Source organism: Hipposideros armiger, unplaced genomic scaffold, assembly GCF_001890085.2.
Source record: "Hipposideros armiger isolate ML-2016 unplaced genomic scaffold, ASM189008v1 scaffold_34, whole genome shotgun sequence".
In the NCBI taxonomy this organism is placed as follows: Eukaryota; Metazoa; Chordata; class Mammalia; order Chiroptera; family Hipposideridae; genus Hipposideros; species Hipposideros armiger.
The window spans coordinates 1,321,070-1,346,890 of NW_017731384.1; the positions used below are offsets into that span (position 1 = coordinate 1,321,070).

At 52.4% G+C, this 25,821-nt stretch overlaps 2 protein-coding genes across 4 annotated transcripts in view; one reads left to right on the forward strand and one right to left on the reverse strand.

Annotated features, from left to right (window-relative positions):
* Positions 1–9,364, forward strand: part of MRC2 (mannose receptor C-type 2) — a 53,619-nt gene extending 44,255 nt beyond the window's left edge. For 2 of the 3 annotated variants that reach the window (XM_019637821.1, XM_019637823.1), the window contains exons 15-30: positions 185–323; positions 434–469; positions 750–910; positions 1,014–1,081; positions 1,764–1,864; positions 2,152–2,294; positions 4,630–4,744; positions 4,864–5,027; positions 5,214–5,322; positions 5,825–6,063; positions 6,211–6,379; positions 6,474–6,623; positions 6,950–7,069; positions 7,264–7,443; positions 7,899–7,925; positions 8,045–9,364. In XM_019637821.1, the coding sequence (XP_019493366.1) occupies positions 185–323; positions 434–469; positions 750–910; positions 1,014–1,081; positions 1,764–1,864; positions 2,152–2,294; positions 4,630–4,744; positions 4,864–5,027; positions 5,214–5,322; positions 5,825–6,063; positions 6,211–6,379; positions 6,474–6,623; positions 6,950–7,069; positions 7,264–7,443; positions 7,899–7,925; positions 8,045–8,268 (2,145 nt within the window). In that variant the 3' untranslated portion in view covers positions 8,269–9,364. The remainder of the gene's footprint in view (positions 1–184; positions 324–433; positions 470–749; positions 911–1,013; positions 1,082–1,763; positions 1,865–2,151; positions 2,295–4,629; positions 4,745–4,863; positions 5,028–5,213; positions 5,323–5,824; positions 6,064–6,210; positions 6,380–6,473; positions 6,624–6,949; positions 7,070–7,263; positions 7,444–7,898; positions 7,926–8,044) is intronic. The other variant, XM_019637822.1, reaches the window with a different exon arrangement.
* A 7,091-nt stretch (positions 9,365–16,455) lies between these two features.
* Positions 16,456–25,821, reverse strand: part of MARCHF10 (membrane associated ring-CH-type finger 10) — a 77,013-nt gene continuing 67,647 nt past the window's right edge. The window contains exons 10-11 of the mRNA XM_019637640.1: positions 20,711–20,753; positions 16,456–17,265 (exon numbers count right to left, since the gene is read on the reverse strand). Of these exons, the coding sequence (XP_019493185.1) occupies positions 17,204–17,265; positions 20,711–20,753 (105 nt within the window). The 3' untranslated portion in view covers positions 16,456–17,203. The remainder of the gene's footprint in view (positions 17,266–20,710; positions 20,754–25,821) is intronic.

Genomic DNA, 25,821 nt, shown 5'->3' on the forward strand with positions numbered 1-25,821 from the left:
AGGTTGAACAAGAGGTAGGGCCTCTGGCCAGAGCTGGCAGGTCGAGGAAAGGAGGATGGGGGTCGTCCAGCCCAGGTTGGGGGTTCCCAGCTCAGGCCAGGCCTCTTGTTCATCTCCTCTGGGGATGGGGGCAGCCTACGCCTCGTACTTTAGGACCCTGTCCCACTCTGACCTCCGTCTTCAGTTCTCTTACCACAATTTCGACCGGAGCCGGCACGATGACGACGATATCCGGGGCTGTGCAGTGCTCGACCTGGCCTCCCTGCAGTGGGTGGCCATGCAGTGTGAGACGCAGCTGGACTGGATCTGCAAGATCCCTCGAGGTTGGCTGGGGGTGGTTCTGGGGGATAGGATGGGGCAAAGGGCGGCAGGCCCCGGATCCAGGGGAGGGTCTCCTTTCCCTGCTTCATCTCTGTTTACATTGTCCCCATAGGCGTGGATGTGCGAGAACCGGATGTCAGCCCCCAAGGTGAGGCTCCCTGCCCATCCCGCTGCCCATAGCAGTCCTGAGAAGGGAAAGGGGCGTCACCTCCGGGGCAGGGCCTAGCCAAGACAAAACAAAAATGGTTTGGGGTTCGAGCCAAAGGAAAGGGGATTGGGGCACCTACAGCTATGTCAGCCAGTGTCAGTCAGATGGGCACGCAGTGCCACCTGCTCTGATTCTGCCCTGGACCAGCCTTGTCCTTCTCCATGGGTGGGCAGAGAGCTCCAGCCTGGCCGCCACTTTCATGCCCTCACTGCCCCCGTAGGCCGGCGGGAATGGCTGCGTTTCCAGGAGGCGGAGTATAAGTTCTTTGAGCACCACTCCACGTGGGTGCAGGCACAGCGCGTCTGCACGTGGTTCCAGGCGGAGCTGGCTTCTGTGCACAGCCAGGTGGAGCTGGACTTCCTAGGGCACAACCTGCAGAAGGTGGGCACCGGAGGGAGCATGGGACTGCGGGAAGGGGAGGGCAGGCCCAGGAGCATGAAAGAGAGGCCCTGCCAACCCTCACCTGCTCTCCTGGCTTCCCCAGTTCTCCAGGGGCCAGGAGCAGCACTGGTGGATTGGCCTGCACACCTCAGAGAGTGATGGACGCTTCAGGTAGGAGCCCTAGGGGTGGGGGGAGCAGGTGTGGGAGGGGATGCATGCCTGGATGGCTAGCCTCAACCCCAGGCTGGAGGTACGGAGGCTGCACAGCACACAGATGGACCTGGATTTGAATCCAGCTCTTTCCCTTGCTGGCTGTGTAGCCTTGAGCAAGTGACTTAACCTTCCTGGGCTTGTTTTCTCATCTGGAAATGAGAATAATGAGGTCTGCCTGGTAGGATTGTTGTGAGAATTAGAAATAAGATACGTGAAGTCCTTAGCACAGAATCCAGCACATTATTGGTCCCTAAGTCATGGCAGCTCGTGTCATGCTGGAGTCCCTCATGAATAAAGCCCCCTCAGGACATGGGCCAGAACGTATTGGACAACGGTCCAGAGGGGCCCCTTTGTATTCAGGGCCCACCTGCCATGCATTGAGGCAGGAAGGACCAGGAGCACATGGGTCCTGCTCTGGGACTCTTAAGACTTCTTCTCTAGTTAGAGAAATTCATCTTTATCTGGAGGCGCCAGGTCCTTGGGTCTCCAGCTGTACTGAGCACAGTAGCCCCACTCCTCAGCCTACAGATGAGCCCCTGAACTTGGGCCCTTCCCTGCCCTCTTTCCCATGGCCTTCACTACTGTGGGAGGTGGAGCCTGGGGCCAGTGCTGGAGTCACCCCTGCCCGGTGCCACTGCAGGTGGACAGATGGATCCATTATAAACTTCATCTCCTGGGCACCCGGCAAACCTCGGCCCATCGGCAAGGATAAGAAGTGCGTGTACATGACGGCCAGCCGAGGTGAGGGCAAGGTGGGGGCAGGGGGTAACAGAAGCTGAGGAGAGGGTCAATGTTGGGGGCAGTGAGGCGAACGTGGGCAGCAGGGGCCATCAGTCTCTTCTCATTCTCTTTGTTCCCACAATTCAAGTAGGGCCAGACCAGAGAGGAGAGGGCCACAGAGGACTTGAGTTCAGAGGTGGGCACAGGGACCTGAGCCCCAGCCCAGCCTCCTCTCAGGGCATGAGACAAGTGTGCTGCCGGCCCTACCCTGAACTGGGGGTGACTGCCCTTTCCTCCCCTCTCTGCAGAGGACTGGGGGGACCAGAGGTGCCTGACAGCCTTGCCCTACATCTGCAAGCGCAGCAATAGCACCAGAAAGATGCAGCCCTCCGACCTGCCACGCACGGCCGTGGGGGGCTGCCCCTCTGGCTGGAATCAGTTCCTCAACAAGGTAGGAGAAGGGGGGGTCACGCACGGGAGTCAGGGGGGAGGATGTGAATATGGGAAGGCCGAGCCTCAGAAGTCCTGGCCCTCTGGCAACATCAAAGTTATGGCCTGTGCCCACCAACCTCTCCTACTTGGCCCCAATGCCAGGGCTCGACTTCTTGGAAAATGACTCGGTATAGTAACACCTTCTGACTCATAAGGATCTGAGATTGTCCAAATAATTGGTGAGTTTTCTAGATCAGCAGTCATCAAACATTTTTATAATTAACTCCTATTAGTAAAATAAAATATTGAATATACAAAGTTCGTGTGTATATGTTATATACAGAGGGTGCCAAAAAATGTATACACATTTTAAAAAAGGAAAAAATTGTATTAAAATTGTAATGAATACCGATAACAAAAGAGGAATACAAGTCATGTGTATACATGTTTTTGGCACCCTCTGGTATATGTGTGGGTACATAATATATACATATATATTTACTTCCATATTAATGTGACTAGTGTTATATATAGGAAAATACACACAAGAACAAAACAGTATTAAGCATGAGCTAAAGATTTTAAAATAGTATTTTTAAGTTTAAAAATGTTTCTATATGAGTGGCATGAAAAAAATTTTCGTGCTCACTCAAAAATTACCACTCATTATCGCTGTTAATATTTAAATAATTATAAAGAACACGGTGGTTGCATATTCCTTATTGTTTTAAACAATCTTGGTCTGATACTTGGTGATTCATGACTCACGGGTCTTGTTTGAAGTTCAGATTATTTCAAAACATGGATTTAATGCAGATTAAAAATTTGACTCACAAAGACAAATAGATCAAAGTGGAAAAAGTCCCATCCATCATTGGCTGGGCTTCCTAAGGCATTCTCTCCATTTGTAGTCCTTCTAATTAAAGGAGGTTTTTCTGTAAAAATTGGCTAGTAAATTTCTGCATTTGAAATTAATCTCCCTCATATAGTAGTCATAAGACCTGATCAAGTAGGTTAAAAAAAAAGTTTTGGCGGACTATTTTAAAAATAACATTTAGAAATTTTCCTTCTCAAGTGTTTTGAGTGTGCAGGTAGGAAAGTTTGGGGCCATAAAACTAGAGGGGATATGTTTCTAAAGGTGTTTTCAAAATGTTTCTTCTAGAGTGTGAGTTTCTTTCCAGAAGTGGTTCTGTCTGCACCCTGGGCTGATTGATCAGACCTGATTAGACCTTCACTGATTTTATTAGTAGCTGAAGGGAGCTTGTCCCAGGAAGAAAAGGTGGAGGTTTCCTTGTTTGTGCTGACACCATTAGCATGAGCTTCCATCCACTCTTTCTTTGTAGGATATTGTCCCGATTGTGAGGACTAAATTAGGCAACCCTAGATAATATAATCCATAAGTCTTTGTCATATGTGGGAGGGCAGCCAGCCTCTTAGTGTCACAGAGCTTACTCTCCTCAGACTATTCAAGCAAATATTATACTTTTCCTGTTTAAAAAAAAAAAAAGTAAGGCATGTGTATTATTAAAACTTTGGAAAATACAGAAAGAAAATAAAACTCACCCATACTCTGCAGAGATAACCACTATATTTACTCTCCTTCCTGCCTTTTTCCCCATAATTGAGATCATACTAAACAGTGTGATTTTGTATCCAGCCTTTTTGCTCAGTGTTGTATTTTGAGCATTTTTTCATGTTGTTAAATTTTTCCAAAAACATATTCCCAAGGCCTCTTCCGCCTAATATAAAACAGAATACTTACATTTTACATATAGTCTCTCTCCACCATCACACTGCCTGTTTTTGAACAGGAAATTACTGTACATCCTTCATTTTCAAAGAGTCTTCACGTGATAAAGATTTCCTTTAACATTATGGAGAAGATGAAGGTGGGCAAAGAGAAACATAAAATTACAAGCGTTAGAAGCTGCTGCCTAACAAAGCTCATTCAAAAATAAAGATAAAACGATCCTAGAGATGATCATGTAAGGTCAAAGGGCAAGATAACAGATTTCAGACAATACTCAGGATGTTTAGCAGAAAGTGAGACAGCCCTTGTCCTACCTCTCAGTGCTTGGCCCAAGTGCCATTGTCATGGCTAGTGGAGCCTTTGGTGACCCAAAGAAATCCACTAAAAACTTCCCAGAGTGTGGGCAAGTGTGTGTGATCTGCTATGTCAGATTGAGAGGGTGCTGGAGCCTTGCTCAGGGGACCCAGGTGTCCTGGTTCTGATATTTTTCTCACAGCCCCCAAAGCCTCCCCAGGGCCTGCTGCTGAGGGGTACGCAGTGGGGTTCCTGGGTTTGTGGGACAGGGATGTGGAGCTGGACATCACGCCTCCCCTTCCGCCCCCAGTGTTTCCGAATCCAGGGCCAGGACCCCCAGGACCAGGTGAAGTGGTCAGAGGCACAGTTCTCCTGTGAACAGCAAGAGGCCCAACTGGTCACCATTGCAAACCCCTTAGAGCAAGGTAGGGTCAGCCCCTGGGGAGGCCCTGGTATCTTCTGACACAGTCCCCCCAAATGGCTAGTGCAGAGTGAGCAGGGGGCTGCCCTGTGGCTCATAATTCTCTCTTCTGGGGGACTGTAGCATTCATCACAGCCAGCCTGCCCAATGTGACTTTTGACCTTTGGATTGGCCTCCATGCCTCGCAGAGGGACTTCCAGTGGGTGGAGCAAGAGCCTCTGCTCTATGCCAACTGGGCACCAGGGGAACCCTCTGGCCCTAGCCCTGCTCCCAGTGGCAACATACCGGTGAGGAAGCCCCTCCCCACTCTCCTTTGCCACCCACCCCTTGCCCCACTGCCCTGGCTTGTGGCACTTGCCTTCACTCCCTGGGTTCCCCCTCTTCCAGCCTCTTTGCTCATAGTGCCTTTTGGGGGCAGTGGCCCAAGGTGGAGGCAGCTGCTGGGACTCCCCTGAGCAGTTCCTTCCCCCCAGACCAGCTGTGCGGTGGTCCTGCATAGCCCCGTAACCCACTTCACTGGCCGCTGGGATGATCGGAGCTGCACGGAGGAAACACACGGCTTCATCTGCCAGAAGGGCACAGGTGCGTGTTCCCAGTGAACTTGGAAACCCCATTACTGGGCTAGATGCTGTGGGCCGTGTCGGGAGGAACGAAACATGGTTCCTGACCTCAGGGGTCCTTGGGGTCACCCCCCAGAGTCTTGTATCTGCTTGGGAAACAGGTGGGCAGAAAGCAGGTGTCAATCAGAGGGAAAGGTAGTGAGTAGTGAGTAGAAAGGTAGGGGTCTCAGGAAAAAGGTCCGGGGTATGAAGGACTGACCAGGAAAGACTAGACACTGCACATGGTGTCAGGCAACCTGAGCTTCTGCATCCCAGGCCCCTCTGCCCTGGTTTTCTGGGGTAGGAAAAGCTCAAGGCTCTAGCCTGTTCTTCTGTTTATTAGCAAGCATGCATTATGAATCATAACAGTGGCTAACACTTCGTGTTAGCCTGTGCCAAGCGCTGTGCCCTGTGGAAACCTGGTCTCTGTCCGATGCCTGGTGCTCCCCCAGCCTCATGCCTGAGCCCTGTCCCCTTCCCTGTAGACCCCTCGCTGAGCCCATCCCCAGCAGCATCGCCCCCTGCCCCGGGCATTGAGCTCTCCTACCTCAGTGGCACCTTCCGGCTGCTGCAGAAGCCACTTCGCTGGCATGATGCCCTCCTGCTGTGTGAGAGCCGCAACACCAGCCTGGCACATGTGCCCGACCCCTACACCCAGGCCTTCCTCACACAGGCTGCCCGAGGGCTGCACACACCACTCTGGATTGGGCTGGCCAGTGAAGAGGTGGGCTCCCAACCCTTGTCCTGGCTCCAGGGTGGGCCCACTTTCCGAACTTTCCTCCCTGTCCCTTCCTAACCCCCTGCCCTACCTGCCCCGCCTGCTCCCCTGGCCGGTCCCCTTTCTCCACCCTGACAGCCCTCTTGTGCCCAGGGCTCCCGGCGGTACTCCTGGGTCTCAGAGGAGCCGCTGAGCTATGTGAGCTGGCAGGACGGGGAGCCCCAGCAGCCAGGGGGCTGCGCCTATGTGGATGTGGATGGGGCCTGGCGTACCACCAGCTGCGACACCAAGTTGCAGGGGGCTATGTGTGGAGTTAACAGTGGTGAGTGCCCACTTGCGTAGGTGGAAGGGTGGGCAAGACGAAGGCCGTTCCAGGGAGGACTCTGGGCCACTTCCTCAATTCTGCACCCTTCCAGGGCCCCCTCCTCCTCGAAGAATAAGCTACCGTGGCAGCTGTCCCCAGGGCCTGGCGGACTCTGCATGGATTCCCTTCCGGGAGCACTGTTACTCCTTCCACATGGAGCTGCGGCTCGGCCACAAGGAGGCGCTGCAGCGCTGCCAGAGAGGTGGGCAAGGGCAGGCTAGAGCCCACCGGTGGGCATTTCAGGTGGCGACCCCTCTCGTGGACCCTCAGACCCCATGAATGCAGTCCCCATGTGACACTCTTTCCATGGACACTCACACATAAGTGCCCTGTCACATTCCCATAGGCAGAGACTAATGTGAACATGACGCGTATGTATCCCAGCAGTGCGAGCATGTGCACATCCGAATGCCCGGACTCCACACCATCCTTTATTCAGGCTACCAGAGAGGAGGGCTGGGGTCTCTGGGGGGCTCTACTACCCCAGGGAGACCCGTAAGCCCTGACGTGGACCTCCCTTGTGTCCAGTGGGTGGGGCGGTCCTGTCTATTCTGGATGAAATGGAGAACGTGTTTGTCTGGGAGCATCTGCAGAGCTCTGAAGGCCAGAGTCGGGGCGCCTGGCTAGGCATGAACTTCAGCCCCAAAGGTGGGTACCCAGTGTGTGGGGTGGGGAGGGTAAGGCCTCCGGCTGTAGGGGAGCTGCCCTCCACCAGGGCTTGGTGGGCATGAGGGCTTGTGGGAGGGGGAGTTGGTTCTAGCACAGGCCTGCTCCTTCCCACCTGCTTTGGTTCCACCATATGTCCCCTCCCCTGCACCCTCTCAGTGCCCTCTTTCCTACAGGAGGCACCCTGGTCTGGCAAGACAACACAGCTGTGAACTACTCCAACTGGGGGCCCCCTGGCCTGGGCCCCAGCATGCTGAGTCATAACAGCTGCTACTGGATCCAGGGCAACAGCGGGCTGTGGCAGCCTGGCGCCTGCAACAACATCACCATGGGCGTTGTCTGCAAGCTCCCTCGAGGTGAGCACCCTGGCGGGCACACCACCCAGCCTCCTTCCACCCCCGCGAAGCCAGTGCTGGGGTGGGGCCTGGGGCTGCTGCTTAGTCTGCAGGTGACACAGTGCATGTGAAGGCATGAACAGACAGGCCTGGGGCTGCCGGGACCCTCCCCTGGGATGAATCGGCTCTTCCTACAAATTTCCAAGATAGACAGCAAACCCGTCCTTTTGTAGCGGTTAAGGGCATGGGCAGGGTTCAAGCGCCAGCCAAACCACTTACCGTCTATGTGACCTTTGGCAAATGATTTAAACTCGATGGCCTCAGTTTCCTCATAGGTAAAATAGGGATAATAAGAGTACCTACAAGATTAGATGAACTAATTAAGTGTCTGGCACTCAGGAAGTGCTCTCTATGGCTTTGCTTATTATTATTATTAGTATTGCTATTATTAACTGGTCCCACCCTCTTTCCTGCAGCTGAGGAGAGCAGCTACTCCCCATCAGGTGAGTGGAAGGCAGGGCTAAGACGAGCCCTTGGCCTCCTTTTCCTCTCATTCTGGGTGGAGGGCAGCGGGCTCCTGGCAGTGGTGGGGTTTCTTGATGGAGTGTCCCTCTTGCCACAGCAGCGCTCCCAGAGAACCCCGCGGCGCTGGTGGTGGTGCTGATGGCGGTGCTGCTGCTCCTGGCCCTGATGACCGCAGCCACGATCCTCTACCGGCGGCGACAGAGCGTCGAGCGTGGGGCCTTTGAGGGCGCCCGCTACAGCCGCAGCTCCTCTGGCCCCGGCGAGGCCACTGAGAAGAACATTCTGGTGTCCGACATGGAAATGAACGAGCAGCAGGAGTAGAGCCAAGGGCGTGGGCAGGGCCTGGGCAGGAGGAGCTGGGTCAGCCGGGCCCCCACTAGCTACCAGTCCAAGATGGGCTATGGAGGGGTGTCCTTGGGAGCTGCTGTTGGGAGGTGGGGCTGGGCAGAGCCTGGGCTAGTGGGGTCCCGCCCTCCCATAAGGGCTGGGCTGAGACCTGGCTGAGAGCAGGGTGGTGTTTGCCTTTTTGGGGGGCCTGAGGTCTTGTCACCTGGGCCTGTGCCCCCACAGTAACCAGAGGCAGGACAGAGCCTCTTCCTGCCTCTTTCTCCCCAGGCCCCCCTGCCTAGGCCTGTTGATCCACGTCCCAGGACCCGCTACTCACTGCACAGCTTGAGGAGCCTCTGCTGAGCCCTCAGCCCGCCTGTCGCTTCTCCCCTTCCCACCTGGCAGCCTCAGCTCTGAGCCCCTCACCCCGGCTCCTTTTCCCGCTTCTCACCAGCCCTTCCTTCTGAGCCAAGGCCCTGGGGTTTGGGGAGTCCTCTTGCTCTTGGTGGGGGTCAGCTGAAGGGTCCAAGCATCCATCACTCCTGTGTCTGCTGGGGTGGCCTTGGGGCGTGGCAGGAGGGGCCTGGGTCAGGCCTGAGAACCAGGGCACCACTGTGGTGTCAGCTGGGCTGGAGACAGGACTGGGGAGAGACACCCAACCTCTTGGGGGTTACCGAGCTGGGCTGGGGTGTCATCTCCTGCCGGTCGGGGGAGGGCTCTGTCCCTAAAGAGTCCCCTGTGGGGACCAAAATAAGTTCCCTAATGTTTCCAGCTCCTGGCTCTGGTTTGGAGAGAGAGGAGGGGATTTCCAGAGTCCTGGGGGCCTCAGAGAAGTGGGAGCTTGGGACCGCTCCAGGTGCTCGCCCTCTAGTGGGGCCCAGAGGAATAGCGCCCATGCTCCTGGAGCGGCCCCATGCAGAGAGCTGACCCAGTGCCTTTCCAAGAGGCCAGAATCCCAACCCCAGTGGAGGTGTACGGCCTGTCCTGGTGCCACGGCGCGGGACAATGTGAACACGGACTCAAAAGACATGGTCCTTCTTTTGTAGTTCTTAATTTTTTTAATGTGCCATTATTGTCAAAAAAAAAAAAAGAAAAAAGAAAAGCAAACAAATAAAACACCTTTAAGAGGCTTGAGAGAGGATTCTTGCCTTGTCCTGTTGTGACCCTTGTTTCTCATATCGCTTTAGAGATAAATGCTGTGTTTGGAGCTCACATCCTGCGTTCTGTCTGCAGTGCACCATTTTGCTTCTATCTCGGCCCCACAGGACTCTCACCCGGCTCTGTTCTTCCTGGATCTCACCTTTCTGGGCCTGCTCACCCTGTCCCCTGTTTTTATGTTCTACTTGATTTGTGTGTGGGTGAGAGAGCCCAGGAGCCACCTGACACCTGTGTGAGCTTGTGCAACTTGGCTCAATTTTCAACAGGTGTAAGATGGGAGAACAGGGCCCACCTCCTAGGGTTGCTTTAAGGGTATTTGAGGATTAAGTGAGATCATCTGTGCAAAGCAGTTAGAGTAGCGAGTGCCACGAGCTCATGCAGTAAGTGCCCCCTAAATGCCAACTGTTAGTGTCATTTCTGGGCTGTGGCTCCTAGGGGAGCATTCGCGGTGCTGAGGCCAGCTCTGGGTGGCGGCCTCACATCACCGTCCTTCCAGCGCAGCCGTCATACCTGCCTGGAGCTACAGGAAAGCGCACACTTATCCTTGGGAGCGTGGGCTCTGAAACCACCCGGAGAGGGGACTGGATCACAGGACCCCTCCCCCTCACCCGCCTTTACTTATCCACCCTTTCACTCAGCGGATACTTGAGCTGGAGATACAGCAGCAAACAAAGAGACAGCCCTGCCAACAAAGGATGCTCAACTCTTGCCAGGTCAGCCAGGTGCTGTGAGGGCTAAAGCAGGCCAAGGGGCGGGGGTGCTAGTGTGGACATGGGCTGGGGAGGGTCTTACCTGAGGGAGTGAACACAGCGAACATCTAGGCCAGGACCCAGGCAGGCGGAACAGCAAGTGCCCAGGCCCTGCTGTGGGGGTCCCTGGTGCTTCAGGGGACCAGGAGGGAGGCTGAAACTTGAGGAGGGGCGGGGGCAGGGAGGTGTGTGTGTGTAAAGGGGGCTGATTGCCCAGTGGTAGAGTGTGTGGCTGTTGGTTTAAGTATAGTGGGAAGTCAGTGGGAATGGCTAATCTGATTAACCTTTTAAGAAGGTGGTTTGGCTCATGCCAGCAGCGGCGGTCCGATTCTGTGCGTGTGCGCGTTCGTGCGTGTTTTGCCTTGTTCATGGCTTTTTAAACAAGTTTCTACTTCTCTGAATAGGTAAGGGTGTCACATGGTTCAGAGCCTAAATGATACAAAAAGACACACGCTGAGGAGCTGCACCCTGTCCCTGTGTCCCCTGCCCCTACAGGTAGTCTGAGTTTCCTGTGCCTCTTTCTGATGCTGTGAAAATACAAGCAAACTTGAAGGCCAGATTTGTCTGAAGGGAGCGCAGATGCACTTGCTGGGGACTGGATGTGCTGTGGGAGGGGAAGGAGGAGTCAGGAAATGCCCCAAAGCTTTTGACCTGACAGCAGGGTGAGTGGGGTGCCATTTACTGAGTCAGGGAGCCCCAGCAGGGACTTGTGAGCTGCTTTTCTGAGGCCAAGCCCAAGAAAAGCAGCTTGGCTTTTCTCCAGCTCCGCCCTCTGCAGCCCCATGGCAGCTGCAGGACTTGGGGAGGGGTCTGGTCACTTTAGGGAGGGAGCCCCAATCCTATGGGGTTCCATAATGATGAATCCCGAAGTGATTCTCTCTCCAAACTCGGGACAGCTTCCTCTGCGCCTTTGGCCACAGCTCAGCTGCAGGGAGCCACCCTGGGCAGAAACGCTTGCCCTGGGAGTAAAGAAAAGCTGAGGGGTGACTCCTGGGGTGGCAGGAGCAGCTGAGGGAGTGAGGACTCAAATGGCCAGTGCCATCTGCGGGGCAGTGGCTGGCGAGTGTCCACAGAAATACCTGTCCTCACGGCTCTTTCCTAGCCATGTCGACACCTGCAAGCATTTCAGACCGCTCCACAGGCCCTGGGGACACCCCACAGACTTTTTTCTCAGCCTCTTTGCTGGGGGGGGGGGTTCCCCCCTGCAGGAGGAGGGTAAGGGGACACTCCAGCAGCCCTGTGTCAAAGGAAGGCTCTGGACCTTGGCTATTTGCCTCTGGCTCCAGGGTAGCGCTGTTCTAGTAGAGCTCGTGAGAGAGCTTGCTATCTTTTGGCTCAATTCACTAAGCATTAAGCACCTCCTCCATGTGCCATCTTTGCTGGGTGGGGGAGGCCCTGTGACCCGTCCCCATGGGCCTGGGCAAAGGGTACAGTATGCCAGGCACTGAGCCCAACAACCTTTATGGGCACGGCTGAAGCAGCCCAGTTCTGACCACCTGGACTGAAACTTCAGGGACAGCTCACTGAATCCATGAATGAATGAGAGAACGGTGTCAGGCTTTTCACAACCTCTTGTCAGGGCAAAGATGCCTCCTACCAGGTGTCCTGGCAGAGTTGGCCTGGCCCAGTGGGCAGTGCTGTGAGGCCGCAGGGGTGAGGAGCCGGCCAGCCACACCACATGGCTCGCCTGGAACGGAGCTGCCCATGTCCTGCCAACCTGCCTTGGGCACTAGGGCTTGCATCTGTTGCCGGGACAAGGTAAAGATTTCTGCTTGAGGGAGGATCCCCAGAAAGGAAAGCAGGAAGAGAGAGGAAAAGGGAAAGGAGTTGGAAGAAATAAGGTGCAGCTCTGAGGGGGAGCAGCATGAGATGGAAGTGCCCAGCTGTTCAGGCCTGGCCTGATGTTCTTTTATTTTAGGGGCCTGGGCTGCTGAGAGCCCCAGGAAGAGGCTGACTTCCATCTTGAGCTGCAGATTTCAGTCCTTCCTTGTCTGAAAAAGCAGGTGGGCTGCCAGAAAGGAAAAGAGCGAAGCAGCAAGCTGATACTTCTCGTTTGAAATGGAGTTGGTGCTGGCAGTCAGTGCAAAAAGTGGACTATCTTCCGAAAGCAGCTGTTGGCAGAACTTTAGTTTTAGTGCTTTTAGGGAAATCCTGGTCTGTGAAGGTTTTCTCATCCAGCCAGCGTTTTCTCCTTTCTTCCTGGAAGTTCTGAGGTCTTACGGAGTGTCCAGGGACCTGGTCCTCATCATTGTAGGTCCCTCGTGGCTTTGGCAGAGAAGCCTTTCTTGGCCCTTCTGTATCTCTCTCAAGGACTTGGGAAACTTTGGATGGTGTCTGTCTCCATATGCGGGCTGTGAGGGACTTAGGACACTGCCTCAGACATGCCATTCCTCCATGTTAATGATAATAATCAAAATGTTTATTGAGCAGTTACTATGTGCCGCCGTGTTCTCACTGCTTACTGTGAATTAACTCACTTTGTGCTCTCAACACACCATGAGGTAGGTGCTGTTGTCCCACTTTACTGATGAGAAAACTGAGGCACAAAGAGAATTTCCCATGCCACCTCTCTTTGACCCTCCCTGCACTATAGAAAGTGTTGGGGGGCGGGGTGCAACAAGCACTGGCGAGCCCCCCTGCAATCTTGCAGTCAGACTCAGACTCAAGAACTTTGTCTGAACCTGTCATCTCTGCTGAGCTTCACAAGCCTATTTTGAGTTTAAGGGCTAAGAATGATCTCTCTTTTTGTTCTCCTGATGGCTGCCCTTCCAAGGCAGTGGAGGAGAGATACAGGTGTCCCCCGCTATCCAAAAGTGCAGCATTCCTATGAACCCTTTCGTAAATCGAAATGGTGTAAAGCGAAGCAGCAATTACCATTAATTTATAGGGAAACGTTTTTAAGCATTCCAAGGCCCAAAATTCAATGCGTGCACAGTGTCTTTATTTCATCCACCATGATTGAAATGCTAATTATGTCCAGTTTTACGCTAACTGTAACACCCTTCCAAGATCTCTCAGGCTCTTCTGATACTTTGGGACACATCTTGCTAACGATGTACAACATAAATCGAGATACAGCACAGATGCTCACAGACACAGTTCAAAGCTCTGGCAGCTTGGTGCTGAGATGCTTGTAGTTTTCAGGGAAGGAGAGAAGGAGCTTGGTGCAGCCACTCTCCATGCCTGGGGTGGCGCACTGCATTTAAACTGCTCACTGCAAAGCAAACTGTACCTTATTTTCCCTTTTTTCCTGAAATTGAAAATCTGCTTTGGATATTTTTCGGTTAGTGAATGTAGGTCTTTTGTAAAAGCGAAGTGGTGTAACGAACTTTGGAAAAGCAGGGGATACTTGCATCAGGGTAGACTTGGCTGGGGTAGGGCCGTGGGATATGATGCACAGAATTGTATAGAAGGCATATCAGTGAGAAGGGGACACAGTGGATATATTAGACATTTACACTCATGGATGTTTTAAAGCTCACATTCGTCTCCCCAACTCAAGTCGACCCACCCAGGGCACTGACCGACAGGGTGCTCTCGCCCCGTCTCTTACTATCTGCTCTTCCAGGTCCCACTTCCCCCATCTCACCCAGTCTGGGCTGGTGGCGTTTGGTAGCTCCCTGCTGCTTGTGTGTGGACCCTTAGCTCCCTGACCTGGCCTCAGGGGACCCCCCCACCCCTGCTCCCCTGCCCAATGACCCCATTCTAGCCAGCTGCTCCCACACACCCTACATCCATGTGTGCTGCCCGCTTGTCCCTCCCTCTCTCGCTTCTCTGCTTGCCTGGGACCCACCATCCTTCAAGGCCCTTTCTCCTCCACAGGCCTTTGCTGCCTCCGTTGGCCCTAGTGACCACCTAGTCCCCTGACTTCTGGAGCTGGTTAAGGATGGATGTAACGCTCTTTCTCAGGCAGGCCAGGAGCATGGCCGTGGCAAACAGACTTATTTAACTTCCCTGAACTTAGGTTTTGTGATGGTTAATTTCATGTGTCAACTTGACTGAGTTAAGGGATGCTCAGATAGTTGGTAAAATATTATTTCTGAGTATGTTGGTGAGGGTGTTTCCTGAAGAGACGAGCATTTGAATCGGTAGCTTGAGTAAAGAATATTGCCCTCCCCAGCGTGGCTGGGCGTCATCCAATGCATTGAGGGCCGGAATACGAAAAGGCGGAGGAAGGGCAAATTTTCTCTCTGCTTGAGCTGGCCAGTCCATCTTCTGCCCTCGAACATCCGGGCTCCTGGTTCTAGGACCTTCAGACTTGGAGGTGGACTCATACAGTTCTCAGGCCTTCAGGTTTGAACCACACCACTGGCTTCCCTGGGTCCTCAGCTTGCAGACGGCAGATTGTGGGTCGTCATAGCCTCCATGATGGTGTGAGCCAATCGCTCATAATAAATCTCTTTCTGTATATCTCCAGATAGCCTATTGGTTCTGTTTCTCTGGAGAACCCTAATACAGGTTCCCTCCCATGTAACATGGGGTTAACAATGTCTGCCTCATAGGCTTATTGTGAGGATTAAAGATAAATGTAAAATGCTTATCCCCAGGCCCACCTCTATGGCACCCCGGGGCTCATATTAACTCCTTTTGGCTTTTTCTATATATGTTCTGTCACCCCATTAAGACTGAGCTCCAAAAGGATGAGCATCGTTATTTTTCCTGTATCCTCACAACCTGGCACGTAGTTGATGGATGGTTGATAGATGTTTGAGGGTCATGATGCCAGCGGCCTGAAAGGCAAAGGCTTGGAAAGACCCTGTGTCCCAGCCATTGTGCCTCGGCCTCCAATAGATTCTGGCACTATTTCTACAGTCATAGAGGGGAAAGAGAACCCTTTCATCACTGTCTTTTAATAAATGAGAATTGGTCCTTTTGGCACCTCAGGCCATGAGAAGCCCCATCGGCAGACCCCTGGAATGCTGCAATGTAGAATTGATGGCATGGGTAGGTATCAGGTCACCCCAGACCTCTTAGAAGGCACTCCTGCTTACGCTGGTAAATCTCTAAAACAGTATTCTTTAGAAAGAGCATAGTTTTCAAAACCTCAACATTGGCTGATGTAAGCCTGTGATGGTCTCGGTGTAGCTGCCTCAAACACTGTCACATCTTACTGTGGATTTGACCTTTCAGGGTGTTCACACGGCCCGCTCGAATTCCATCCAGCTCTCTATAAAACGTTTAAACTATGCATTGTCCCTTCCTAGACATTTCTCAGTATTGTCTCCTGGACAGATCTTTTCAGTCAACTTCAAAGTTCAGTTAAAAAATAAAGGCTCATTTTCTCATGTAATGGGAAGGGCTGGGGGCGCCATTTGTAAACGAAGGAACTTGAGGTTTTAGGAATTTTATTTACTTCATGAGATATTTTCCACTTGAGCGGCCCTTCTAGGCCTCTATTAACATTCAAAGATGTCTGTTTTAGGGCTGGCTGAGTGGCTCAGTTGGTGAAGAGCTCACTCAAGAGTGTGAGCTCTGAGCAACAGCAGTTCGAGTCCTAGCCTGAGCTGAGCAGCCACTGAACTGCCAACAGGTGGCAGGGTGGCTCAGCTAAAAAACAACAACAACAACAACAACAAAGATGTCTGTTTTGATTTTTGATCTTGTATGTAGGTTGCCTGGTTGAATCTACTTGTTTGTAGTGCTTGAATCACTTTGCTTAGTTGTGGGACACAGAGGAACGGGACAAGATTTTGGGGTAATTCAAGTCTAGTCTTCTAAAACCCTGTTGGCACCATAATTCATCTCAGGTGAAACCCTCTTTGCAGCAAAATCTGCAGTGGCTGCTCCTGGTCTGAGGAGTGAGGGCCTTAAAGGTGAGAAGGAGAAGTGCATCTTTTTCTTCATTTTACCTCTCTCTCTCTCTCTCCCCCCTTCTCTCTCACCCTTTCTCTGTTCCTTACTCCAGTTTTCAGAAAATTTTTTGAGGCTTATAGTACAATTACACCATAGAGTGCCCCCATTTTAAATGCACAATTCAATGAACTTGAGTGAATTCATCCAGTTGTGTAAACATTAGCATGAACCAGCTTTTGAAGATCTTCATCACCCCCAAAAGTCCTCTTGAACTCTCCACAGTCAACCTCTGCTCCTAGTCCCAACCCCCCAACCAATGATCTCTCTGTCTAGAGTTTTGCCTTTTCTAGAAATTGCATATAAATAGAATCATACAACATGTGGTCTTTTGTGTCGGCTTCTTTCACTTATCATGTTTTTACATGTATCAGTAATTTGTTCCATCTTTTATTATTTTTTGACCTCTCTCTCTTTTTCTCTCACACACACAAACACAGTTTTCTCACAAGCCTTCTCTGACCTTTTTTCACCCCAAGTTTGATCTGGTCTTTGGGCCCTAAGATGTAATTAGGAGAGAAACGTGGAGTCCACACATGAAGCAGGTCCTAAGTGGGTACCTACAGGGGCAGCTGGCCGTCCGGCTGTCCCAGCCCATGGGGGTCCAGGTTATGACATTCCTTGTGACACTGATGGTGAGGAGCAAGGAGGAGTGGGGGGGGGGGTTGGGGGAGTGGGGGTGTGTGGAGTGCTGTCAGTCTGCTTCCTCCTCCTTCCAGCTGGAGACCCTGAGCCTTTGTCCCAGGAAACTGCTATAAACAAAACAAAGCTGGGTGAATTAAGTCAGTTTACTGAATATGTGGTTTAGTTCCACTCAGAGTGGAGTGAGGCCTGGACAGGCACCCTCAGAAGAGGGACCCCAGGCCTGTCAGGGCTGCTGGGTCCCCTGGGGCTTCTAGGCTGAGGGGCAGCAGCAGAGCACCCTGTGAGGGGCCCAACAAGCCCAGGCTGCTTGGCCTGTGCTGACTGGGGCTGGGCTGGTCGCGCTGGGGCTGTCCTTAGATGCTCAAACCAGACCCTGAGAAAAGAGTGGCATAAAGTGAGTGAAAATGGTAACTGCAAACACTCTGGTTTCAATTTTAGTAAAGAGGAGGAGGAAGGGAGGCATATAGGGATGTAGAAAGGGCGGCTAGTGGGGAGGTCTCCCCCGAGCTCCTTGGCCAGCTCCCTTGCTAGATGACCCGGCTGTTGCTTTGATAAATGCTGCTTTCATTTCCATCTCCCAGCTCGGTACCTGGAAAGCAAGAAGATCTCTCAGGCTGTAGAGCCATAGCAGACTGCGGGATCTGTCATGAAGGGTATGGCATTGCTGCCCCCCCGCCCCCACCCCAACCCTGGCAGCCAGCTACACACACACACACACGCATGCACGCACGCACATGCACGCATGCACGCACACGCACACACGCATCAGTGCCTGGAACAGTGTGGGGAACAGCTGCAGTCTGGGGCTGGGGAACTTCTAGACTGCCCCACTGGCTTCCAGCCAGGCCAGGGCAGCTAGAGGGTAGTCCCTCGACAAAAGCACCTTAGTCATCACCACATCCCCAAGTGGCCTAATGCAGCAAATGAGGAAGAATAGCTGGAAGAGCCTCCCAAAGTAAAGACCCACATAGTGCCCTCACTTCCTTAACTTGGCCGGGATGGGGGAAATTGACCTAGGTTTTAAAGAAGTCTTTCAGAGATCAAATGACTGGAAGCAGAGGGTCATGTGATGGGAGGGAGGGCTGGCAAAGAGGCCCTGGGATGGCAGTGGGGTCTAAGTGAGGAGGTAGAACTGGGGTGAGGGGGCTCGTCTTTATTCTTGGAGGAAAACTCTTGTTCTCTGTATATCTTTTCCCATTGGCTTGAGTGAGTGCTCCCTGACTACTAGGAAACATGGTCTCTGACTGTTAAAGAAGGACAGGGAGCAGGAGCAATCGGCACCCCCCCATCCCTACGCGGACCCTCTCAGTGTCTACCTCTGCTACAAGGAAGCCCCAGCCCCACAGCTGCCCCCATCCATCAACCATCCTGTTGTTTCCCCTAAAGCTAGTTGCCTTGACTTGTGCATATGGTGGGGTGGTGCTCTGCCCCAGCCTTTGGCCTAAAGGCCTGCATGCCTGCTCCTATCCACACCTGTCTTGATGCCCGCAGGAGGCATTGTTTCTCTCGCTGGCCTTGGACTTGGCTGTGGTGACAGTGATTGGTGCCAGCTGGGAAGCAGTTGTCAGGGGGGCTGGGTGAGAGCCATGTGACAGGTTGTCAGACCTAGACACACCCACCCAGGGACACTCCCCAGTTATCCTTACCTTGGTGCTACCTGTGGCATTTGTGTGTGGCCTCGGTATCCAGGTGAGGGGAGGGGGTGCTGGTGAGAAGGTTGGCATGGGTACCACAGAACCACAAAGAGGCTGGCGTTGCTTTGTGCCACCTGGTGGACCCTGATGTTTTGCCTTTTTCTTTCCCTGTGTACCTGAACTGAGCTAGGGCTGCAGGTCACAGCTGTGACTCAGCTCTGGCAACCCAACTTAATAAAGTGCTGCCAACCAGGTGAGTCATGCCAGACTGCTGGGGACCAAAGAAAATGTGGCCCGCGGGAGGGCAGAAGGCATGTGGATCTGCCTCTGGTGGCCTTGGCTCTTTTCTTGATTATGGCTGTGGCAGGAGGCCAGGCAAGGGCTGCATGTGACCAGCGTGCCAGGACTGTCCTGTGCAGCACTCTTCTCCACCTCGGTGGCGCCCAGGCTAGGGGCAGGTAGAGAGGACCTAGACCTACATTTCCAGGGGAGAACTGGCTGCCCCCACATTGGGGCCGGTGTGGGAGAGTGGGTGGATCCTAGAGCTAGTCCCAGCTTCCTGAAGAGGGATGACAAATGACATCTCTCTCGAGCAACACGTGAGGGCAGCATCGCAGCGCAGGGCACTTACAGGGAGGTGCCCCAGAGCCCCGTCCGTGGAGGCTCCTTTTTAAGCACCACCCAGGGATGCTGTCCTCCTGCCCTCCGGCGACATCAGTCTCCCCTGAGGCCCGGCATTGGAGGCTGGGGTGTCGTGTCGCCATCCTCCCAGCCGGGTCTCCGGGCCCCTGGAGGAAAGGCTCGGTCCTGTTCTGCGCCTCCGGGGACAGCAGGGCGGCACTGGCCCGCGCTGGACACTAGGGGACGCCCCTGCCCAGCTGAACCCACCCGGGCACGCCCGGCTGCAGCAGGTTTCCGCGAACCCGGGAGAGCCGCGGGCGCCTTCGGGGCAGGGGTTGGGGAGGGGCGCAGCTTGGTGCTGCGTCGAGACCCTGCTGGGAGCTCCGGGCCTGGAGTCCTACCCCGCGCCCGAGGTCAGCTTAATGTCGCGCCCTTTCCGGAGCAGGGGCTCGAGCCAAAAGCGATTAGAACCAGGGAGGTGCGGCGCAGAAGCGTTTTCCCCGAGACAGGGGTGTGTGCGCCCGCGACACAAAGGTCTTTCTCGACCGCACCGCTCCCTTCCCGCTCGCTTGCTCGCTCGCTCGCTGCCCAGCTGCCGGAGGGGGAGCAGCCGCTCTGGGTCGGCCCTAGCGACAATGCTGGGTGTCGGGGGCGGCTCCCCAGAGCGGCCCCCGGAGGACGCGAGGGGGCACTGGGACCTCACCTGGCTCCGTTGGACACCCGCAGTCGCTCCCAGGACTGGGAATCTGGGTTCCTTTTGTGAACGGAGGCAAGGGCCCTCTCTGCATCTTTGAAAATGGTCCCCCTACGCACCCGGTTCTCAGGACTGCGTGCCCTGAATAGTAAACTGGACTCTCGAGGGTTGTCATTTGGGCCCTACCCTGTGCAGTTCGGAGCTGGTTCAGTTTCTTCTCCAGGCAGGTCTAGTGGGGGTTCCCCAAAGCATCTCCGTTACCGGCTGCGTCGGGATCACCAGGGGCTCACCCCTGGGTCTAACCCGGAAACTCTGGGAGGGGCCCAGGAATCTACTTTTGGTAAGTCCCCAGGTGATTCTGATGGCAAAGCCTGTGTGGGAATCACTGTTCTAAATCTTTTAAGGGCAGGCAGTTGTAAAATTTCTCCCCAGAGGAGCCCTGGGGGTGAAATGGTGTCATCCCCCTAGGTTCATTGTAATGTTTTTTCTCCCTGCTGATGGAGAAGTTCTTCCCGAGTCTGACTGCAAGCCCTCCTGTTTTAATTAAGCACCTTTCCTCCAGTTGGGTTTTATATGGGATAATGAGCCTGTTTGAAGACAGATTTGTCTCCTTCGAGGGACCTTTCTCAGGAGATCTGTTTTCCGGGTTCAGCCTCTGAACTCAGCAGACCCACTTGACTGGGCCCAACGGTGAGAAAAATCCACTAAAGCCTGTTGAATGTGGTTCCTTCCAGGGTTTGGAAGAAACCAAAGAGGCTCCCAAAGTACTAGAGGCTGGAGAATTCCAGCAAAGGAAAAGGAAAAATTCCATGGCAGGGCATCCTACGCCTTCCTTTTTGTTGGCCTTTTCAGGATGAATTAAAATTCTTATCTACTTTGCATCCAGAGTACTTGGGCTAGCCTTCCTGATTGCTGCAGCTCGAGTTTCCCAAGCCTGTAGGGTTATTTTTGCCTCTGGGTGGTGGTCATTACTTCCTTCCACAGTATTAGGTTCAACACAGTGACAGAAAAAGAGTAAATTAGCCAATACCCTTCAAATGGTAGGATTGACCCCCCCCCCACCACCACCACCTCCCCCAACCTACTTTGATTTTCTTCCTGCCTGGGTTGTGGGAAATTTCTTGACATCTATGAGAAAGAAGACAATGAAAAATGAATTGTTTTTCCAAAGCAGTTGTGAACAGATGTATAATCCCCTAGTCTCAGGAATGTTCTAGGAATCCCTTACATCACCTTAAAGAGGCAGAGAAAATGGGCGGAGGAGGTGCCCAGGGCAGGCTGATATGCAGCACCTGCAGGGCTCATCTCCTAAAGACAGCCACAGCAAAACCCAGGTCACCTTTGCTGGTTCCGGGCTTCTAAATTTGGCAGTGTGAGCAGACTTGCTTCCTTTCCGCAATTGATCTGAATAGCAGAATCCCATTCTGATGGTCCGAATCACATTCACAGGCCATGGGGGTGAAGGCCATGCTAATTGGCCACTTGCCTCACCACTGGCTTTTAAACAATCGCTTGTATTCTCTGCCTGGCAGGAAGCAGCAGGCACATCAAGGCTCTGGACTCCCTCTTTGTTCTGACTTTATGGCATTTTATGCCACAATAAGAAACACTGTGTACTCCCTGGGAGCCCATTGTGCCAGGCTGCAAGGATGTGAGCTCAGTGCAGAGGGCTGGTGCTCTTCCCCCGGGAAAAGAAGGGTTTTGTGACAGGCTGGGTGCTGGACACTGTTACTGGGGCAACTGCCTGGCCAGTGTGGAGGCAGCTTTGGCCCCTGGGTACCTCTCACCCGCTGGCCAGGAAGAGGGCAGGACAAGGATGGAATTTCTTGTAGGGGAGCGGTCCCGGTTACCTGGTAAATTATACATCAGGACTGTGTTAACCATGACTTCCATTTTCTCTGTGCTGCTGAGACGAGCTCATCCGGCCTCTAGACTCTATGCCAGGTGATGGCATCTATCTAAACCAGTTCTCACACTCCACCAGGAAACACCATCTTGGTGAGTGTGGGCCAAGCCTGGGCCCTCCATGTTTTGGGTAGGTTTGGTCCTTTGAGGTGAGAGTTTTGGTTTTGTAGAAATGGTATGAATGGGGAAGGCCTAGAGAAAGTCCACCCAGTCTCACACATAAATGGGTGAATGGGACTTGAAAGCGACTTAAAGATCCTACCTGCTTCCCAGGCCAGCCACTGCACTCCCCTCCACCCTAGTTTCTCACAGAAGGTTTTCCTCCAGCTGCAGTGTTGCCGAAGCACACCTGGGGCAGGAGACAGAGGTGGGCCTCACGCCAGGAGGGCACTGCAATGGTGGGGAAGGCCTGGGGTCCCTCTGCCTTTCAGCACACTGACAGGGATTCTCTTTCTTGTTTTACAGAGTTTAGCGAATTAAGCTGTTAGAAGTACAGGGGACCTGCCATGGGCAGGCAGGGTACAGGTACATTTCATTGGTGGTGGTAGGGGGATAGTGAGCATGGTAAGATAAGACCTAAGGCTATGAGGATGCCCAGGACAGGGGACTTTGGGGGAGCAGGCCCTGAATAATGGAGTGCCCTATGTGAATGCTAAAAGAAAGAGAGAAGTCAAATCCATCTAGCTTCACCTCACAAGCCAGCCCTGTGTCCCCCTCAGATTAAAGGGTTAGCCAAGTGGGGTCACATGAGTCTGGTGGGGTCCTGTGTTCTCTGGAGGAGCTCCCTCCATGAGAAAGGCCAGTTTCCTGCTGGGCACTATAGAGAACGCCATTCGGTCCTTCCTTCAGCCCATACCTTACTCTGTGCCCACCAAATCTGTCCTTCCCGTCTGCAGTGTTCCCCACATGCCTTTCCCAGCGATCCCATGAAGTGTGTATGAGAAGAGACTCTGCATTCAGACCTGTCCGTCCCCAAGTTTTCTCTATATGACAGCACCTCAGTTGCTCGTGCTTTGGGATAGGTTGACGAGGTCCTCAACTCGGTCCCTTACCCTGTACCTGTACCATTGCAACAGCTACCCGGCTGGTTTTGTCGCTCTCCAGCCCACTGTCCTCATGGCTGCTCCAATGATCTCTCAAAAATGCAGATCTTCTGGCCTGCTCATCCCAGGCTAGAAACCCTTCAGTGGCCTTCTAGAACTGCACACAAACCCTTCACATGCTGCTCCCTGACCACGCCTCCAGGCTCACTTCCTGTCAGTTGTGGCCACACTCAACTCCTTGACTTTCCCAAACATGCAAATCTTTTCAGTCTTTGTATTTCCTGCTGCCTGGAATGCGCTTTCCCTCCCACCTACCCTTGCTCACCTGCTAAACCCTCCAAGATTCAGTGCAAACATCACCTCCTCAGCTGATCAGCTGACAAGAGAAATAATGGAAGCAGCTTTGCCACCAGGCTCTCAAAGCAGTTGGAAGACCGATGGCAAAGAGTACAACCTACTTGGGTGAAAGCTAGGCCTCAAAACGTTGGCTTATGTCCCTGAAGACCCTGCCTGGAGAGTCTGTCCTGGAGGAGGAGTCGAAGGAGGGGGCGAGAATGGTGGTTCCTCACATCATCTAACTTTGCTCTATGTTCTTCCACATCTGGCTCGATGTTTTATCATAACACAAGGCACATTTTTTGATACTCTTGGTTACATGTCTATTCTTTCTTTAGGCTCTGTATCCCTTATAGGCAAGGAGTGTCTTAATCATCTTTGTATTCCCAGAATCTAGTTTAGAACCTGGCGCATAGTAGATACACAGAAAATGAGTAAATATCCCTTGAACTTGGGTGTTCCTTTACCAAGAGCACCTTTCTAGCCACAATTTTGTCCTATCACTTTCTTTACAATATAACTCAAGACTAGCCTTCCAGAATTTGGTTCATTAACTCATTGTTTGAACATCAAAGGTTATTGAGCACCTACTATGTGCCAGCCCTTTTCTAGGCACTGGAGGACTGTGGGGGTACAAAAGAAATAAGAGTTCCATGCCCAAGTTGTGAATGAAACACCTCACCCCTACCCCACAAGACCGTGTCTTTATTTGGCAGTCATTTAACACTTGTGGACTCAATCAGTGCTCCTGGCATCTATAATGCCTGGGACGTGATCAGTAGTAAAATATGATTCACTGTGTGCCAGCATCATGAGAGACAGGAGTAGAAGGCCAGGCTTTGCCTTCAAATAGCCCACAACCTCACCTGGGAGACAAATTGTTTGTTTATGGGATCAATGGAAACCCCAAGAAGCTCCAGCCAGGGAAGACCTGGAGTTGTCAATTTTACAGCTTCTGGGAATTCACTGGGTCCACTGGTTCTCTTGACCAAGTGCTGCTTTCCAAATATTTTCTGTTTTTTTAAATATAGTATTTCCTGGTTTTATAAATTCCAACTTGATCATAAGCTCCACAGAGAAAAGAGACATCATGGCATCATGTCTGGTAGCCACTCTCACTGATCCCCATTTCAGCACCTGATACAAGCCAGGACATGAATGAATGAGTGAATGATTATCACCACTGACAGGCATTCATCACTGGGCACCTTAGTGAGGCACAATAAAAAATCCCAATGTGAATGGGTTCTCCAGTACTGGCAGGTAAGGGAGAGGGAAGGAGGGCTCTCTCCAAACCAGTGTGCCTCTCTTTTGCTAAATGTTACCCACAGATTCTACAAATAAATACTGAGACTCAAATCCAGATGTGTGAATTTGACAAAAGCCCTTCGCCTTCCTACTATTGTTTGTGTCCCTCTTAATTGGTTATTTGCACTGGTGATTGGTTGGTGGTTTAGTGGGTGAGATCTACCTCAAGGCTTTTCAAATTCAGTGTAATCTGTGGTGAGAGAAGAGTGTTGCCCCATCCTTGCTGCTCTTCCACCCTGGTTCCCAGCCTGCTCCTGGTGTTTCTTACTCCTTCTCTAGGACAGCTTTACGGGAAGGTTCTTCAGAGTCAGTGCTTTAGAGCCTTGGTTTTCATCCATTGGGTTGTACTGTTTGTTGTCTTCTCATGTTTGCTTTGCTGTCTTGGAGGCTAACGTTGCCTGCATCAGCTTGCTGACATTGTGGCCATCTGTAACCTATATCAACCCTGGGTGCTTTGAAGTTCAATGTGCAATAAAAAGTTCATTAAAAAGATGTGGCATCATGAAAATGAGGTTACAGAAATGTTAACAAAGGATCGTTTCCTGCTTCCTGTGCCATTATTTTTACTTTTTTAAAATGTATTTCTCTGAGGAATTTATGTCACCATTAAAACTACGGAAGAGTTAAAGGAAGGACAGGCCTGGGTCAAAAAGAGGGTGAGATTCCTGAGGAGATAGCTTGGCAAAGACCCAGGCTGTTTGCTTAATTGAGAGCTTAGGGTCTAAGGAGAGGATTTAAGCCCGAAAAAAAGCAGGGGCAAATCTAGAAGTCTTAAGACTAATGGTTTGAACCAGACATTTTTGATAGAGATGGATAGCTCCAAATGGATAGCAAGAGCCTCTGGTCATTCAAGGTCTGTGGCAATGTAAGCAACACTTGGAATCACTGGGTTCCAGCCTCTAGGCAGTGGCTGCGCTGGCAGGTGCCTCTTGTCCACCTGAGGTAGAGGAGGAGACAGAGAGATGGAGTGAGAGAGAGGTACATGTGCTAGTGTGGCAGAGTGTCACTAAGACTGCCTCATGGCACCATTGGCTTGTTCACTGCCACATTGGCCTACGTTACAGAAGGTCAAGTTCCAAGCCTCAAGGGATGTCCTGGGAAACCAAAACACTAAAAGTACAAAAGCCGCTGGCATGACCTTAAGATAAGGGAGGTGCCCCACCCGCCACAGTGAGCCATTTAACCAAGAGGAAAGACCTTTGGGACTCAGGGTTCTGATTTGACAATGACCAAGACACTTTAGAGGTTGGCCCATCTACCGCCTACATTTTGGTTGACTTGACTAAGGCCAGGCTCCAGTTAACAACACACCCAGGCTTCGCCCTCCATACCATGAAGCCTCCTAGAGGGCCCCTGGTTCTCTTGTTAAAGGAAGGGCAGTCACAGATGACCATTCCTGGTAAATACATTGTCACTTCTCTAATGACAAATGGTGACACCATCAGCACCTTTATTTCTTGGCATACACACTCACACACAGATGTTAGAATAATGTACCCTGGGATCCAAAGTGAAATAAACAGCTCTCTTGTGGGGAAAGGCCCCTGTTTTTCACAGGCCCTCCGTGCTTGAGCAGTGGGAATGCCCGCACAGAACGTTCACCC